The sequence below is a fragment of the Hoplias malabaricus genome, chromosome X2, assembly GCF_029633855.1.
Source record: "Hoplias malabaricus isolate fHopMal1 chromosome X2, fHopMal1.hap1, whole genome shotgun sequence".
In the NCBI taxonomy this organism is placed as follows: domain Eukaryota; kingdom Metazoa; phylum Chordata; class Actinopteri; order Characiformes; family Erythrinidae; genus Hoplias; species Hoplias malabaricus.
The window spans coordinates 42,808,278-42,825,329 of NC_089819.1; the positions used below are offsets into that span (position 1 = coordinate 42,808,278).

At 40.8% G+C, this 17,052-nt stretch overlaps 1 protein-coding gene across 1 annotated transcript in view; it reads left to right on the forward strand.

The window, feature by feature from the left end:
• LOC136677239 (immunoglobulin superfamily DCC subclass member 3-like) overlaps positions 1-17,052 on the forward strand; it is a 110,517-nt gene that overhangs the window by 61,003 nt on the left and 32,462 nt on the right. The window contains exons 3-4 of the mRNA XM_066654712.1: positions 15,832-15,976; positions 16,554-16,684. Coding sequence (XP_066510809.1) covers positions 15,832-15,976; positions 16,554-16,684 — 276 coding nt within the window. The remainder of the gene's footprint in view (positions 1-15,831; positions 15,977-16,553; positions 16,685-17,052) is intronic.

Here is a 17,052-nt window from a genome sequence, read left to right on the forward strand (position 1 = left end):
TTAGTGTCTCTGTTCCTTGTTTACACAGTTAGTTTCTGTTTTATTTCTTCATGTCTAGTCCTTGTGTGTCTTCCCTCAGTACATTATGACATTTTAAGTTTAATAGTATAGCCTTTGTTTCTCTTGTTCTTTCATTATTCCTAGTTGTTTTTTTCCCCTCAGTCTCTGTTCTATCCCTGTCTTTTGGTCCTTAATTTTAGCAGTATTTAGTTCAATATATTCAGCTTTTTTTGTGTCACCTAGTCTTATATTCCGTTGCTTATGTTTCTCTGTTTTCGTTCTTATGCTCAATTTCATTCCTGTTTGTGTTCAGTTATTTTTACTCTGTTTAAAATTATATATCCATGTTCACCCTTCAGTAGTATGGGATGATCAAAAGCATTTGGACACGAGACTAAGGCCACCATGCCCAATGAAAAGTGTAGGTTAGAAGAGTAAACACCTCATAGATACTGGGCTACTGAGCAGTCCAACTGTGTCTCTGGAACATCAGCGCTCCACCTACTACCTTGTGGGATGAGTCACTATTGGTTCCATGGCTGAATATTCCAACATAGTCTTGAACCTTCCCAGAAGCTGTTAATCCAGAAAAGACAGCTACCTCTTGGGACCTTTTCAGTTCAGAAGAATTGTTGGATGAGCAGGTAGCCATAGAGTGTACATCTGGATGATGAAAAAAAATATGTGAATTTGACAACCATATGTTCAACTAACCATGACCATCCCTCGGGCTAATATGCTGGTGCTTGTCATAAAAATCAGTAGGTTGACCTGTGAGTGCAGTGGACGATGGGAGGTTTGGTCACCTCGGTGACTAAAGGATGGGAGTGTGTTAAAGTGATGCAACATAAAATACGGAGCAAGCAACAGCCGGCCCCTACAGAGTGATCAGCTCCTGCTGCGAGTGCACAGATTAATCACAGGTGTGAGGGCTGATGGGATGCGATGTGTGTGAGTGTGTATGTGTGGCTATAAAAAGCACATCTGCATTAAAATGCCATCCCCCGGCTCCCGGCACTGAAAATGGTATTTCAGTGCGACTATTTAAAGCCCGTTGAAGCGATGCCTCTCTGCGCTCAAATAGCATCATATACTATATGCATTATTTATAGCCTCCATTTCCATTATACTGGCCTATTGGGAGGGGAAGGGGGAGGGGGGGGGGGGTTGAGCAACAGCTCGCTGGTATGGCGAGTGCTGAGTGATGTCACGTGGACAAGAACATAGAATCGCACCATTTAGCTAACAGGACAGGACAGCGTAGTGTGTACTCAATTGACCTCTCCATGCTCCGCCCTTAAATATTATTTCATGGTAATAGTTGTGAGCTTAGACGAGCTTAACAGAATTATGTTGACACTTATGAGATTTTTTTTAATTGATTTTAACTGACACTTTGACTTGTACTTTGAAAGGTTACAATTGTGGTCAAATTTGCATAAAATTTGACTGCCTTAAATTTGTGGTCACATGCAAATTTTACTTTTCTTCAGGAATCAAGGATATTAATATCATCAGATTCTGTTCTTTTTGGAAGATTTTACACAAAATTTTGCAATTTTCCTGTGAGGTTTTTAAGGCTTTAAACCACAAGTACATTGGTCAGGTCAGGTCAGGTATTTATGACGGATGATTAGTTCTGGTTCACAAACACAACTCCAACTCATCCCAAATGTGCTGAATAGACCTCCAGAGGATGGAGTCATGCTGCTGTTCTGCTCGATGCTGAGGGGCTTTACGTTCCTCTAGTCCAAACTTGACATTGGGTTTTGGTATGAGTCACTTGTGCAGTTTCTCCAGTGTTCCATTTTATTTCCTGCTTTCCTTGAGCCCCCTGTCAAACATTATGGAATTACCAAATATAGAGGATATTCACCTCGCTGTTGTAAAAAGGGTTTCCCAATTTCTTCCTCTATTTAATTTGGAACACGATATGCCATTATTTCAAACAATTGTATAATTTTTTAAAGGTATTTTTATTCAGTGGCAGTGTTTAGCTATTAAACATATAATTTTATGTCATATCTGTGACTTGTTTATTTGCTACAGTCTACAAACGTGTGGGGATTGCATAATTTTGCCAGGGTTTGTGTGGGGATTATCTAAGCTCAGTGTGTGCACACTTGAATGCATTTGTCCAATATGAGGGCCCTTTAAAGAGGCTAAATTCACTAAGACTATCTACTGCTTAGCTGTTTATGTGGAAAGAAAAACTACATTTTTCACCCAGTTTCATCTCCAGTTCCAAATGCCTACATTTTTTCTTACAAACACCACAGCACAGAGCCAGGAAAGTGATCCAGTACATCTCTCTCCCTCTCTGAACACCCCAGCCAGGAGGGCTAATCTCTCAAATTCAGCAGCACAGAGAATTAGCACATCAGTCCCTGACAGAGGCAGAACACCCTCTACACTCCAATCTCTCCTCCAGGCTACTGACAACATGTACTCGGCTTAGATTTAAACCCAACTGTAGAGGGCACCTCTGTGGAGGCACACCACCACTATTTATGCGATTATGAAAAACGTGTTATGAATTCTGGTTGCGTCATGTGAGGGAGTGCACCAGCAGGACGACAGAAGGGCATTCCAGTGCTGGACAATCATGAAGCTGGACAAAAGCTGAGCCATATGTAGGTGGAACAGCATAACAAGGCAAGGTACATGTGAAGCATATCCTTATAAATTGGTTGTTAATTGTTTTGAAATATTGTCCTTGGTGATACTGAAAAACCAGCTCTAACTAGACACTAATGTCTTAACCTGTCATGTCAGCAATTTTCAGATTGCAAGAGCTAAAATTTTCATTGTTGGTTACGTTATACATAAGATTTAAAACTAAGGCAATCAAGCACCGTGCTATGTACAGGACACCAATCACAACTAATGACAGCATGGCACTCCATATTCAGGGTTTCAGTATTAAAGCCAGATCTTCTTGGTTGTCTTGGTTATAAAACCAAGCCTGGATCTAAATTTATAGAAAAATAATTGCAATTTAAATCGCTACCTTTATATTGGTTAGATCATTCAGCACTACTATATAATAACTAATCTCAGATGATCGCAGATGATCAAGTATTAATTCAGGATATGAAAAATGACATTAAAGGTTGTTTTTTATATATTAATGGCAGAACAGTGTGGCGCAACAGGTAGTGTCAACTTTCACACAGCTCCAGGGTCCTGGGGTGTGTTCTCCACCATGTCCATGTGTGTTCCCTCCAGATTTCTCCAACCACACTTTGGTATTGTGGTGGCACTAAAGAACTCTTTTTAACAAACCAGTTCATCAAAGTTCTGCCTGCCGGATCTGCCCTGGTCAAGTGTAAGTGCTGCTTTTATTAACTGGAATTGCCAAATAGGAACAACAACTGCTCAGCTGCCAAGTGGTAGGCCACACAGGCTCACGGATCACTGAGAGCTGAAGCATGCAGCGTATAAAACTTGTCTGTTATCATTTGCAACACTCACTGCCAAGTGTTCCACAGTGCCTCAGGAAGCGATGTCAGTACAACAGCTGTTACACAGAAGCTTCATGAATTTGGTTTCCATGACTGACCATCTGCACACAAGCCTAAGATCACCAAGCACAATACCAGAGTGTCTAGTGTCTACTGGAGTGGTGTAAAATGCAATGCCATTAGACTTCTGAGAAGTGGAAACTCATCACTCTGGAATAATATATCATGCTACGCTACCTGCCAGTGTGACTAGCAAATCTTGGCTTGGCATACATTATACCAGGTTCACACTACAGGATTTCAGCCACGATTTTCAAGTTGCCAGAGATCGCTGACCCTCAGGTTAGAGGCAAATTGGGATTCACTCTGCACCGGCTCAGATCTGAAAGCCTGCAGAATAATCGTCGATGCCTCACAAATGCCCGACAGATATCTATCAGGTTTGATAACTGGACCTGTCGGCGACTCTAACTCTGGTGAAACGTGTTTTGACTGGCAGTGACTGTGAAGACAAGCTACAGAGGGGAAAGAGAGGGAGTAGAACAACACTGTCTGTTTGTTGTCTACTGCTTCTGTTCTTTATTTATATTAAATATGTTTTATATTAATTCTTAACTACAGCACTATATTTTCTGTACTTTGTGTGTCGCACCATGGTCCTGGAGGAACATTGTATCATTTCACTGTCTACTGGAATATAGCTAATATGACAATAAAACCCCTTGAACTGTAATATGTATTGGAATACATGTGAGCACACACACATTTTTAAGTCATTTTAATTTCAAAAGTATTTATTCACTTCCAACTCTCTCTGAGGAACAGACAATCCCTGCTGGCCCTTGTGCTTATTCAATTTCTCATTCATATACTAGCAGTTTTCTTACATTTGTTTTCACTGCAAATCACAGCAAAAAACTGCTTGTTTCAGGGTGTTTTGGAAGAAAAACAAAACGTGTGTTGCACGTGGCATCTTATCTATTCTCATGTGTGAGAAGGCTTGTTCGACTTAACTTGGCGCAGGGAAAATTAAGGTGTGGCACTGTTCTTCGTTGTCTGAACTGTGCATTTTAGTTCCAGGGGAAATCTTAATATCATGTCTTGGTTTTGTGTTTTGTTTTGTTTTGTTTTTCAACATTTTTTCCGGTTCACACCGAAAACCATTTTTTAATTTTGTTATGATATGAATTTTTCATGCCGTGTCTGTTGTCTGGAGGTACTTTGGGTTTACAAGGTCGGAAGTGGACCAAACAAACACTTACTGCAGATGCTGTTGAGCTAAAGTATCAATAGTATTATTGCTGGGAGTTACACATTATTACTATTTATGATTATTGTTATTGTTTATTTCTTGAAATATTGTTATTTAATGAAGATATTTCAGATTTCTTCAGTGCAGTACAACCATTGACAAGCAGCCCTGGCTAGTTTATATCTAAATACCCCTTATTTGTTTATATATGTTGTAAATTAATGAAGGTAAAGTTTTCTAAAACAAACCAAAAACACTGGTGAGAGATTGATAACATTAACAGAGTGTAGCTGGTTTATATAAGTTGTGAAAATTAGCCTATAGTTTTGAAGTTGTCTTAATTTAGTGCCACCCTCTGAAAACTGATTATGACTGTGGGACCAAGCAAACTTGTATTACATGTAATACTAATGTGGAAATGTTTTTTTTTCGTGCAATGTTCAGTTCTCATGACAGTGGAGTAGCGTACTCTTAACCACTCTGCTGCAGAAATTCTTCTTGCAATCAATGCAGTTAACACATCATGCATGGAAAAAAAGTCAAATACAGTGAAACCGATCTAATATTGAAAAATACAGTGATATAGAATTTTGTTCACACCGCCCAGCACTAACATGACTAAGACCTCATGCTCAAGGCAGTGTCAAAAAGGAAACAGTTGGCTGAGTTTGGTCTGGAGCCTGACTGCCCGGCACATTGTTCTGAACTCAACTCCATCAAACACCTTTGGGATGAATTGCAGCCCTCACTCTGAGTCAGACTACTCTAGTGGAAAGCTGGAGGCAGTTATAGCAGCAAGGGGGAAACAAAACCTTTATGAATGTGATGCCCATTTCTCAATGTAATAAGGCCAGTACCAAAAGTTGTGTTGTGTGTTTGTGCTCATTTCTTATGGCTGCCCCACTGGGATATACCCCAAGAAAGATGTGTGTGTTAAGGGTGATATTGTCAAAAAGAAATAGTGTCTTGGAGCAGCACAGTCTTTTATTGAGGTGGAGAAGGAAATGTGTTGTGTGTGTGGAAATGTGTGTAAGCTGGGGCTGGTGTATGTGTGTGAACACGTCTGCCTTTACTCTGTTATCTGCATGTCAGCCCCTTTTTGCACATAGAAACATGACCCTTCTCTGCATCCTGCACTCAAGCCTTATCACATAGCTGCTCTGCATTCCTTTATTGACCATATACTTGTCACATGAATCTATTGTATGGGAATGGACTCTAAATCACTATGGTTTCCTGGTGTCTCTGAGCACTGAATGCTCAGAACCAAAACAGTAGAATCCTAATGCACCGTGGAGTCTTTCCTGGTGTTAACAGAGTCTGGTGCTTTATTGGGAAACAATTTCAGCTCTCATAATTACCATTTAGAGATGTATTTGGTTTTAGATTGGGTTTTCCTTTGTTGGGAAATGCATTCTTAAAGTCGAACACCAGTTTACATTGGAAAACTCATATTGAAGCCTGAGTAAAGTCTTCTATTTTCACTTTCATTACATGAGTTCACAAGTTCTGAAACTATAATTAGCACTGATGAACCAATGAATAATAGGACAACGTTTAAGCGAATAATGTAGACAATCTTGTAATAACCTTTCCACTCAGGGGCAGCTGGAGGTTGCTAGGGTGGTGCTCTCCCTGCTGTAAATATAATAATAATAATAATAATAATAATAATAATAATAATAATATTTACTTTTAAAATAAACATATTTCTATAACCATAATCTACATATTTATATACTATATTGTTTCGGGCGGCATGGTGGTGCAGCAGGTAGTGTCGCAGTCACACAGCTTCAGGGACCTGGAGGTTGTGAGTTCGATTCCCGCTCCGGGTGACAGTCTGTGAGGAGTTTGGTATGTTCCGTGTGGGTTTCCTCCAGGTGCTCCTCCCACAGTCCAAAAACAAAGTCCAAAGTCCTCCCAAAGTCCAAAGTGTGTGTGAGTGAATGTGTGAGTATGTGTGTGTTGCCCTATGAAGGACATACGTCCCCTCCAGGGTGTATTCCCGCCTTGTGCCCAATGATTCCAGGTAGGCTCTGGATCCACCGTGACCCTGAACTGGATAAATGCTTACGGATAATGAATGAATATTATTTCTAGAAGCACTGCCAATCAGAAATTGTTGCCCAGAGAAAATGCACAAGAAATAGCAGCATAAATTTAGCCAATCTGTGTCCTTGAAACTGATGATTCCAGCAGCCTCCATATTCAACAAAGTCTGTCTGAGAGGAGAACTTTGGTAAAAAAAAACTACAGATCAACAAATACACACACACACACACACACAGAGGGAGAGAGAGAGACCAGTGAGTTTATAATATATGTATATAGACACAGTATGACCCAGCAATGTATGACAAACTAGACATTCCTAATTGCCTTATTACTTTTTTGATAATATTTCTGTGTGTTTCTGAACTGGTGTGTAATGCTTTAATGTAATGATTTATATAATGTAATGTGCCTTGTATTACATTCGTAGGACATTAGTGCCACCGTTTTGGATCATAACTATATTAACATTTATAATTATTATTCTGCTGATTTGTTTTTAAAATTAATTAAAACTACTTAGGGCGGCACGGTGGTGCAGCAGGTAGTGTCGCAGTCACACAGCTCCAGGGACCTGGAGGTTGTGGGTTCGAGTCCCACTCCGGGTGACTGTCTGTGAGGAGTTGGTATGTTCTCCCCGTGTCCGTGTGGGTTTCCTCCAGGTGCTCCGGTTTCCTCCCACATTCCAGTAACACACGTTGGTAGGTGGATTGGCAACTCAAAATTGTCCGTAGGTGTGTGTGTGTGAGTGAATATGTGTGTGTGTCTGTGTTGCCTTGTGAAGGACTGGCACCCCCTCCAGGGTGTATTCCTGCCTTGCGCCCAATGATTCCAGGTAGGCTCTGGACCCACGGCGACCCTGAACTGGATAAGCGGTTACAGATAATGAATGAATGAAAAAACTACTTATTTTCACAGACCATTGGTGTCCATCCCATTGTATTGGAATGGTTGTTGAAACTGACAGTGTGGCACAAACAGCCCCGCCTAGAATATTTTTCACCAGTATTGTCTCCAGTAAAAGCCTGGGATAAACATCAAAAATTGCATTATAGACTACTGTACACTCACTGTAACTCAATCATTTTTCATTCATTCCTCCCTCAGATTATATACTACTCTTTGTTTACAAGCTGCTCGTTGTTTGTTGTTTCACTATGGTGTTGAACAGAGGGAAGATGAGTTTCTATTTCGAGTCTTGGTTCCTCTTCTTCTTGGTTGTTTTTCTGAGGGAGTTTATTCTTGCCACATTTTCATCTTCTTGCTCAATTGGGGCTAGGACCCAGGATCCTGTAAAGCTGCTTTGTGACAACAGTAGTTGTAAAAACATTCTATAAATACATTTTTACTGAAAATACTAGCTGAAAAGCAAACAATAGTTTTTCATATTGGACATAGTGAATGTGAGAGAAATGGACTGGTGTGATTGATTTTGACAACAGCCAGACTTTTACGGCCTAATGATTTAGACCTAAATTGTGAGGAATATGGGGGTGAGTAGCTACTGACAGGCTTCTCTTAAACATGTAGATCCTGCCATTAACAACAGGAGATGACCTAGAGTTAGTAGTTTCAACGGTACAGAATTGGAGCAAATTCAGGCAGTAAATTAAATCAAGTTGGTATATTTATGGCCTTTAGAATCCTAATAAAAAAGCAGTAGTAGCAGTGATAGATGCGCGAGGTTGATACATGGCTTGAAAGTGTGTGTGTGGGTGGGGTGTAGGGGTGAGAGGGGGGATGCTGGGGGGTTGTGAAGACCTGCAGCAGTAAATCACCATTAGCAGCAGGTCAGAGTTTTGATTTCCTCTTTGTGTCACTGTCTCCTTGGCGATTGTCATTGGGAAACTGACCGCATCCAGAGCTCCACCTTCAAGCACAGACGGATCTTTCTTTCTCTCTCAGTACCCCCTCTCTGTCGTTCTGTCTGCTTTTTGTCTCTCATTCTCACACATGCACACGCATGCGCACACATTCTATTTGTTTCCCTATCTTACTGTCTGTCCTGGTTCTCTCCATTTGCTCCTTCCCCCCCTGTCTCTCATCTTTCACTTTTTCCTGGTTCTCTCCATTTGACCACCCTCCCTCCTCTCTGTCTCTGCGTCGTCTGTTTTTTTTTGTTACAATTAATTTGCTCCTGCCTCTATCTGCCTCTATCTATATTTGTGTTTATCTCACCTAATCTCTAATGTTCATGTGTACAGATACTTATTTTCTCTCTCTCTCTCTCTCTCTCTCTCTCTCTCTCACACACACACACACACACACACACATTCTTTCCCTGTTTCTGTATCCCCCCCCCCACAATCACTTCTTTCTTTTTTCCCCTCAACCCCCCCCCTCCTCCCCTTCCCTCTCCCATTTCTCTCTCCTCTCCTGCTGAATTAGATCTGGTTAATTTACACACTGGGCTGGCTGGGAAGAAGCGATCTGTAATAATGTGAGAGTGGTGTGTGTGTGTGTGTGTGTGTGTGTGTGTGTGTGTGTTTGATGAATAATAATGAAGGCTGTGAAACAGCTATTTGATACTGCTGACTCTGTAATGGTGGTGGATCTAGCTGTGGTGTAACCCTGACCTCTTGTTTATGTAATAGTATGTTTGTGTAAATACGATCAGTAGTAACCTTTATGGACAAAAGTATTGGAACACTTACACATTAGACCTACAGGAGATTCTATCTCATTCTAAATCCATAGGTGTTATTATAGAGTTTGTCCCGCCTTTGCTGCTAAAACAGCTTCCACTCTTCTGGGAATGCTTTGATATGCTGAAGCATTAAGGGTTCCCTTCACTGGAACTAATTGGCCTAAAAAATATCCCATAGCAATATACCTCCTCCACCAGATTTTATAGTTAGCACATTGTGATCAAGCAGGTAACGTTCTCCTGGCATTCCCCAAACACGGACCCATTACTCAGATTGCAAGACAGAGAAGCATCAGATGCTTGGCATTGTGTTTAGTGATGTAAAGCTTGCTGCAGCTGTTTGGCTATGGAAACCCATGCCATGATACTCCCAGCTCACAGTTTTTGCTCGGATGTTAATGCCAGAGGAGGTTTGGAAGTCTGTAGTTACTGAGTCAGCAGAGCATTGGCAGCCTCAGCACTAAACAACCCTGCTCTGTAAATATAGATGGTCAATAGATGGCTGAGTTGCTGTGGTTCCTAAATGCACATTTCAATGAAATCACTCCCAATTAATCATGGAATGTCTAGGAGGGAAGAAATTTCACAGTCTTGACTTGAATTAAACAACTGAAGTCAATGACTAGGAGGTGTGTGTAACTCATTTTGTCTATATAGTGTATTAGGGGCAGACATGGCCTAATGGCTAGGGAAGTGAACTTGCAATTGAAAGGCACAGATTCAATCAACTGGACTAGCGGGGAAAAAACACTTTCTCCTTCCTTTACATCCTTGGTTCAAATGCCCTTGAGCAAGGCACCTAACCCCCAAATTCTCCCTGTGGTTTAACCTCAGCTGAGGCGTCAGTGTTCACTGCTCTTTGTCAGTAGTGTGTGTGTGTTTTCACTGACACTGATTTTTAAATGTGGTGTTCCAATTTAATAGTTCTGCTGTGCAATTATAAAAGCAAGTTTCTTTCTATTTTCATTTAAATTACTTCACAGTGTGAATGTGTGTGTGTGTGTGTGTGTGTGCGTGTGTGCATTCAGTGAGCTAGCTAGTGAGAGACAGTGAGCTAGCCATAATGGCACCAGAAAACGGACCTCTCTGGACTGCATGTTTTATGCATGAGGGCAGAGGGCAGAGGCCCAAGAGAGGGATGTGTGCATATGTTTGTGTGTGTGTATGTGTGTGTGTTTATGTTTGTGGGTGACCCTTTAAGAGCTGTTGACTGTCCACCATTCATGTCTGTGCTGTCCAGTGAATTTTACTGCCGTTCCCAAAACACCAGTGTATCTGTGTGTATTCTGTCTATATGTTGATAATTATAACATTATAGGAAAAAAGGAAAGGTTCCTCACACTGCTGTGAGGCTTTGATTGCATACACATTAACATTGGTAAGGTCTGGTTCTGATGTTGGATGATTGGTGCTGGACCACTGATGTCACTCCAACTCATCCCAATGGAGCCCTATCACTCCACATTCCATAGTTCCATTGCGCCTCTACACAATGCTGTGGGTGATTTATACACCTGACACTTGGCACTGGACATGGTGAAATTAGACTTGAGTGGCTGATTATTATATTGTATTATGTTTTACAGTGTTTTTACCATAGAGAATAAACCAATGTGTGCCAACATAGTTTGCACCTTGAAGCTGAACTCAATAGCAGTGGTGTCTACAAACCTCTGGACATACGGTGTATGTAAGTGGTAATGTGAGCCTGTTCGCTACTGAGAGAGTAAGTGTGTGGTCGAGAGTGAGTTCAGAAAAAAAGAGGTAGGCTTTGATCATGTGCAGTGTGTGTGTGTGTGTGTGTGTGTGTGTGTGTGTGTGTTTGTGTGCACTCCCCAAGAGCCGCTTCTCTCTGTCCACCCATCGCTTTGCCTTGTGGGTAAAATAGCCAGCCATTTCCCTTTAGCCATGCTTTTATGGGTGAGTTACTACTCAGTCCTCAACGCTCTAGGAGCCTGTATGTGTGTGCGTGTGCTGGTAATACATCACAGTGTGGCGACCAAAACCTGCTTTAACACTAACAAGCTGTTCCCCAAATCATTAAATGTTAAAAGGTAGACATATTTTAAGGTTGTTATAAGGTTAGGGCTAGTAGTACTTAAGGATAAACTAAGGGGATGCTATATAATCACCCCATAATGCATGAAAACCAACATGTCTTTGTGTGTGTGGGTTTTTGTGAGGTGCACTTTAATAATAAAGACTCCATGGCTACCACTCAACCCACCATAAACCCCATATAATGCTGCATTTAGATCAGTTTCTCTTTAATCATAATTGACTTAGGAAAGGATTAAACTAACATTTATTTTAACAATTAATTGATTCATTAAGGATCGTACAATCAAAATGGAGTCCAACACAATCTGATTGGCTGAGGAGCTTTCTAACCATGTTGATAGTAGTGGTAACAGCATGGTTGTCCATATTAACTGTATCAGTTAGTTGAACAGCGGTTGCTTAGGAACGACTCAGTTTAACCTGCAGCTATTGGTAATACAACTACTTTTTCTAATAGTAACTTTTAGTGCATACAGAAATACAAAGTCAACAGATTAGCTTTGTAACTTAAATAATGTTTTATTTGACGCTAAAATAGCTAAAAAAGTAGCTTAGTCAGATTCTAAGGAAGGATGTGACAAGTTTACATAAGCTTCCACTTAGATTAAAAGATGTTTTTTTGTGACAGTGTCATTGTGCTGCCAACAAGCACACAGAACTCTTGCTTGGAGACACACACTCCTGATTCAAGTATGTAGACTGTGTTAATGAGATAAAACTTGTCCTTTACTTATTACAAAGATGAGGACTTTTATTTTATTTAGATGTTTGAATAACACATACTTAACAAGTGTATTAAAATAGCGGTGGGTGGAAGGACACATGGAGAAAAACATTTCGATTTTGCCTGAATTGCTGCATGTGATTCAGAGACATTTTCCTAACAAGTGTTTGCAGCTTTTTGATTCTGTCACTGTAATTGTAATAAGACTAACCTGACAGCTGTTAAGAGCAAATTGTTAACTGTTGAGACTGAAATACAGAGAGAGAGAGAGAGAGAGAGAGAGAGATCCACAGACTGTGCTAAGAAAAGAGAAAGAGAAGGAGAGTGATCGAGAAGGCTAAGGAGTAACAGTGGGTGATAAAGAGACTGATACACTGTAGTCAGAAAGCAGCATACCTTAGAGTACTGTAAAAAAGAGAAAGAGACAGAGAGAGAAAAAGGTAGAAAGAAAGCTAGTGAGAGAGTAAGAGGATATTAATAAATGACAGTGAATGGTAATAGGACAGATATTCCATGGTGAGCTTAGGATGAGCAGAGAGAAAGAAAGAAAGAGAGAGAGAGAGAGAGAGAGAGAGAGAGCGAGAGAGAGTTTGTTAAGAGAAGGCCCTCATTGGTGCCTGATCTGTCTCTAAGAGAAGATAGAGGCGAACTCTCAGATATGTGTGTAGTTCATTTATTTTTTTCCCTTCTCCTCAGAGATTTCTTTCTTTCTCTGTATATGTGTGTGTGTGTGTGTGTGTGTGTGTATGTGTGTGTGTGTGTGTGTTCCTTTCTCTCGCTCTCTTCACCCTTCCGTCTTTGTCTGGCCATTTGCGCAAACAAAACAGCCCATTACGGAGGCATCTCTTCTCTGAGGAAGCTTAACTCACCCAGATCCCCCTGCCAAGTGTCCGGCCGAGCGCTAGAGCTAAGCTAAAATAATCCAGACCAGTCGGAAGACAAAAAAAAAAAAAAACGCGGGATAAAAAGGCAAGATAGAGAAAGTAACGAGGAGGGGGTCCTTGCTCTTGTTATGCTAAGAGTGTTCCCGGACGGCCCGCTCGGCCTGAGTTAATTACGGCTGACATTTGAAGAAGGGCACTTGTGGCGTGGGCTGTGAAAGAGCCTGGCCTTGTGCTAATTGAGTTTGTGTTGACAGCTCCTCCCCCCATGTCACTTTCCCTCACCCAGAGACAGAGTGCCAGATCCAGGGAACACAACCAGATCCTCCATGTGCTCTGCAGCTCAATTAGTTTTGGGTAGGTAGTACTCTGTCCTAAAAACTGTCCCTGGGATGGTACCATTTACGCCACCACATTTTTATTGCAGAAGTCTTACCTAAGCACGCAAAGATGTTTTTTGAGAAGTCCTTAAAGGCACTCATCAGGGTGTAACACCCAGTGAATCTCAGACTGAATATACAGGAAAGCAAGAGACCAACCACTGAAATAACTGTAACACTTTCGTGGTTTCTGGAGGGGGACATATTACATTTCCTTTCGACAAGTGAACAAAGTTCCTGTGGGAAATGTTTGTATCATGCGTCTGACAAAATACCACAGGGATCAAAGAACAGAGCACTGTTTCCACCTGCCAGGCCAGCCCTCTTCACAATGAAACTTTTTTGGTGCCTGTCCTTTAAATGAGAATGAGCCATAGATCAGTTCAGCACGAGACAACAGGAGTGAGGAGCAGAAACACATGTTCTTGCCATTTTCATTAGATTCATTTATTTAGTTATTCATTTAATTAGTTCTTGTTTTCAGCATATATTGTCAGTACACTTATTCTTCTACTTTCATTGTGTTTGTTCTGCTCCATTTAACCCCGTCTTTGTGCTTTCACATCAATGCTGGTACAGTGCTATGATATGGTGATACACAGAAGAGGAGGTGGGACAATCCTTAAGTATCACCATCTACATTGGATGCAGCACAAAATCAAATCAGCTTGTTTTATTCCATGTCCTCAGCTCACAATATAATGTAGCATGGACTTGTACAGCTCAATATTTTATGAAATATAAAAGATGTTCAGAATTATACACAAACTCTATATTACTATAACCAATATAATAACCAATGAATTTATAATCCTTAGCCAAGTAATCATCTCCTAATGGATACAATAAATAAATATAAATAATGTAAATGTGATAGTTAATACCAGACATTAATGTTATATTAGTCTTTTTTTCAAAGCTCCTATGTGAATTTCATTTACACAAATACACACACACACACACACACACACACACACACACACACACAGCCATGTTCAATTTCATATTGCCGAGCAAGGTCACATTAATTCACTTATTTGTTTGATGCCTAAAGCTATATAAGCATGATTCAGTTATGTTTTCCAAAGGCTCTGCACACAACAGCACATCATGTTACATCACAGGAATCACAGAATATTATATTCTGAGATATTCTTAAATATAAAATATATTTCTGCACATTTCAGTTTCCCTTGAAATTCAGTGAATAAACTGTAATTGTAACTGTAATCAAAATGTAAAGGGAATTGTGTGTGTGTGTGTGTGTGTGCGTGTGTATTATTTTGGGGACGAAAGCTTCTTTCCACACATGATGGGGTCTTCACTTTTGTGGGAGCCACAGGTTGGTTAGGGTTAGGTTTAGCGTAGTAGTAGTTATGGATAAAGTTAGTGTAATCACCATGACATTAATGTAAGTCTATTAATGTAAGTCTGTAAGTCTTGACACTTCGTTAGGTATAACAGGCATATATGTGTGTGTTTAGGTGGGGAGGTATGGTCATGTGTGTATGTGTGCATGCGTGTGTGTTTGGCAGGGAGGGTCTCCACATGAGTCCCTCTGCCTCTGCATCACTGTCTCAGACCCACCTGGGTTTCTTGAGTTTGGTTAATCACAGACTACCTTTGGGGTTAATTGGCCTCAATCCATCCAGTGTGTGTGTGTGTGTGTGTGTGTGTGTGTGTGTGAGTGAGTGAGTGAATGAGTGAGAGAGAGAGAGAGAGAGAGAGAGAGAGAGAGAGAGAGAGAGAGAGAGAGAGAGAGAGCATCTGTAGCTGAGCAGCTTTGTTATTACTCTTTCTATTTCACACACATATGGTTGGCCTTTGCTTCCAGATGACACCCAAGAGTCTTAGTTGTGTGTGTGTGTGTGTGTGTGTGTATGTGTGTGTGTGTGTGTGTGTGTGTGTGTGTGTGTGTGTGTGTGTGTTGGTTAGTGGGGGAAGGGAAACTTGAATACTAGCTCCCAGTATTTATCATAAGAATAAAATGTTGACACAAGTCATGAGCATCTGTTGTTTCACTGGCTAGCTTTAGATTTAATGTTAACTACTAGTCAGTCTGAAGGGGAAGCTTTTGTTAATGCTCATAAAGCTTCATCAGGCAGTGAAAACTGTTTGTTCAACAAACAAATATTGGCTATTTTTAATAATACAATTTTCTGATGCTATTTCGTAAGCACATTAAACATGACGTTAATTCACTAGGATTGGGCTTTACACATCCTCTAACTGTCAATGCTATACCATGATCAATAACACCTGTATTAGAGAAAACTGTTCATAATGTTCTGTACCTATTATATTCATTACATATTATACATATATTTTACTCTAATTCTCTCTGTTTGTTGTGTTGTCTTTTTCCAGCTATGGCAGATTTCCATGTTCACCCACTCTCAGTGCGTGCAGATTTGGCAGGTGTTGCGCGGTTTCAGTGCCAGATCCATGGGCTGCCCGAGCCAGTCATCAGCTGGGAGAAAGATGGACGACCAGTGGACACTAGCGACGAGAGGTACCACCTGGCTTATATTAACACAAACAAATGTACACCTCTCCCTCTTTCAACACATATGTGCAGGACAGGAGCACTTATAGTTCTACAATTACAGACTAGTCCATCTGTTTCTCTTCATACTTTGTTTGATCCCTTTCAACCTGTTCTTCAATGGTCCAGACCCCCAGAGAACAGGTGTGAATTGGGTTGTTGACCATTCTCAGCGCTGCAGTGACACCAATGTGGTGGTGATGTGTTAGTGTGTTGTGCTAGTATCCGTGAATCAGACACAGCAGTGCTGCTAGAGTTTTTAAACTGCATCCACTCACTGTTCACTTTTTTAGACACACCTAACGCGTTGGTAAACTACATAATGCTCCTGTTTGCTAAGTAAACCCAAGAGAATGGACAGTGAGTGTAGAAAAAGGACAGGTGGTCAGTCGTAATATTATATATGATACTATACAAAACACGTTAAATGGTCCTGAGCCACTGTGGTCCAAGTCTACAGTGCTCTCTTCCTCTCACACACACATGCACACATTTTTAATTCCTTAGTGACCTTTCTCTGTTTATCTCTTCTGTGTTCTCTCAGGTACACTCTGCTGCCCACAGGTGTTCTGCAGATAACAGGTGTTCGGCCTGAGGACAGTGGGGTGTTCTGCTGTGTGGCCCACAACAGTGCAGGAGTAAAACACAGTGCTGGAGCCCACCTAACTGTCTCAGGTCTCAACTTGCACTCTCTCTCTCTCTCTCTCTCTCTCTCTCTCTCACACACACACACACACACACATTTCCTGTGGTATTGTATTTTGACCAGTTTAACCAACAATAGTGGTGGGCAATATGAGCGCAAATCAATATCACAATTAATTTTATATTGTACCATGATTACGCTTAATGAACGATTAATTTGTTTTTGTATTTTTGACCTTCGTAGTTAAGTGACTTCGTAGTTAAGTGACGTAGTTAAGTATGCTCCAGTATTAAAGCTGGGATATTTTTTCTAATGCTCCTTTGCACTAATGTTTTTAGCACTATTTTTGTTAGGTGTGTGATTTTGCTTTGGACACTGATATGTTTTTTTGTCAGTG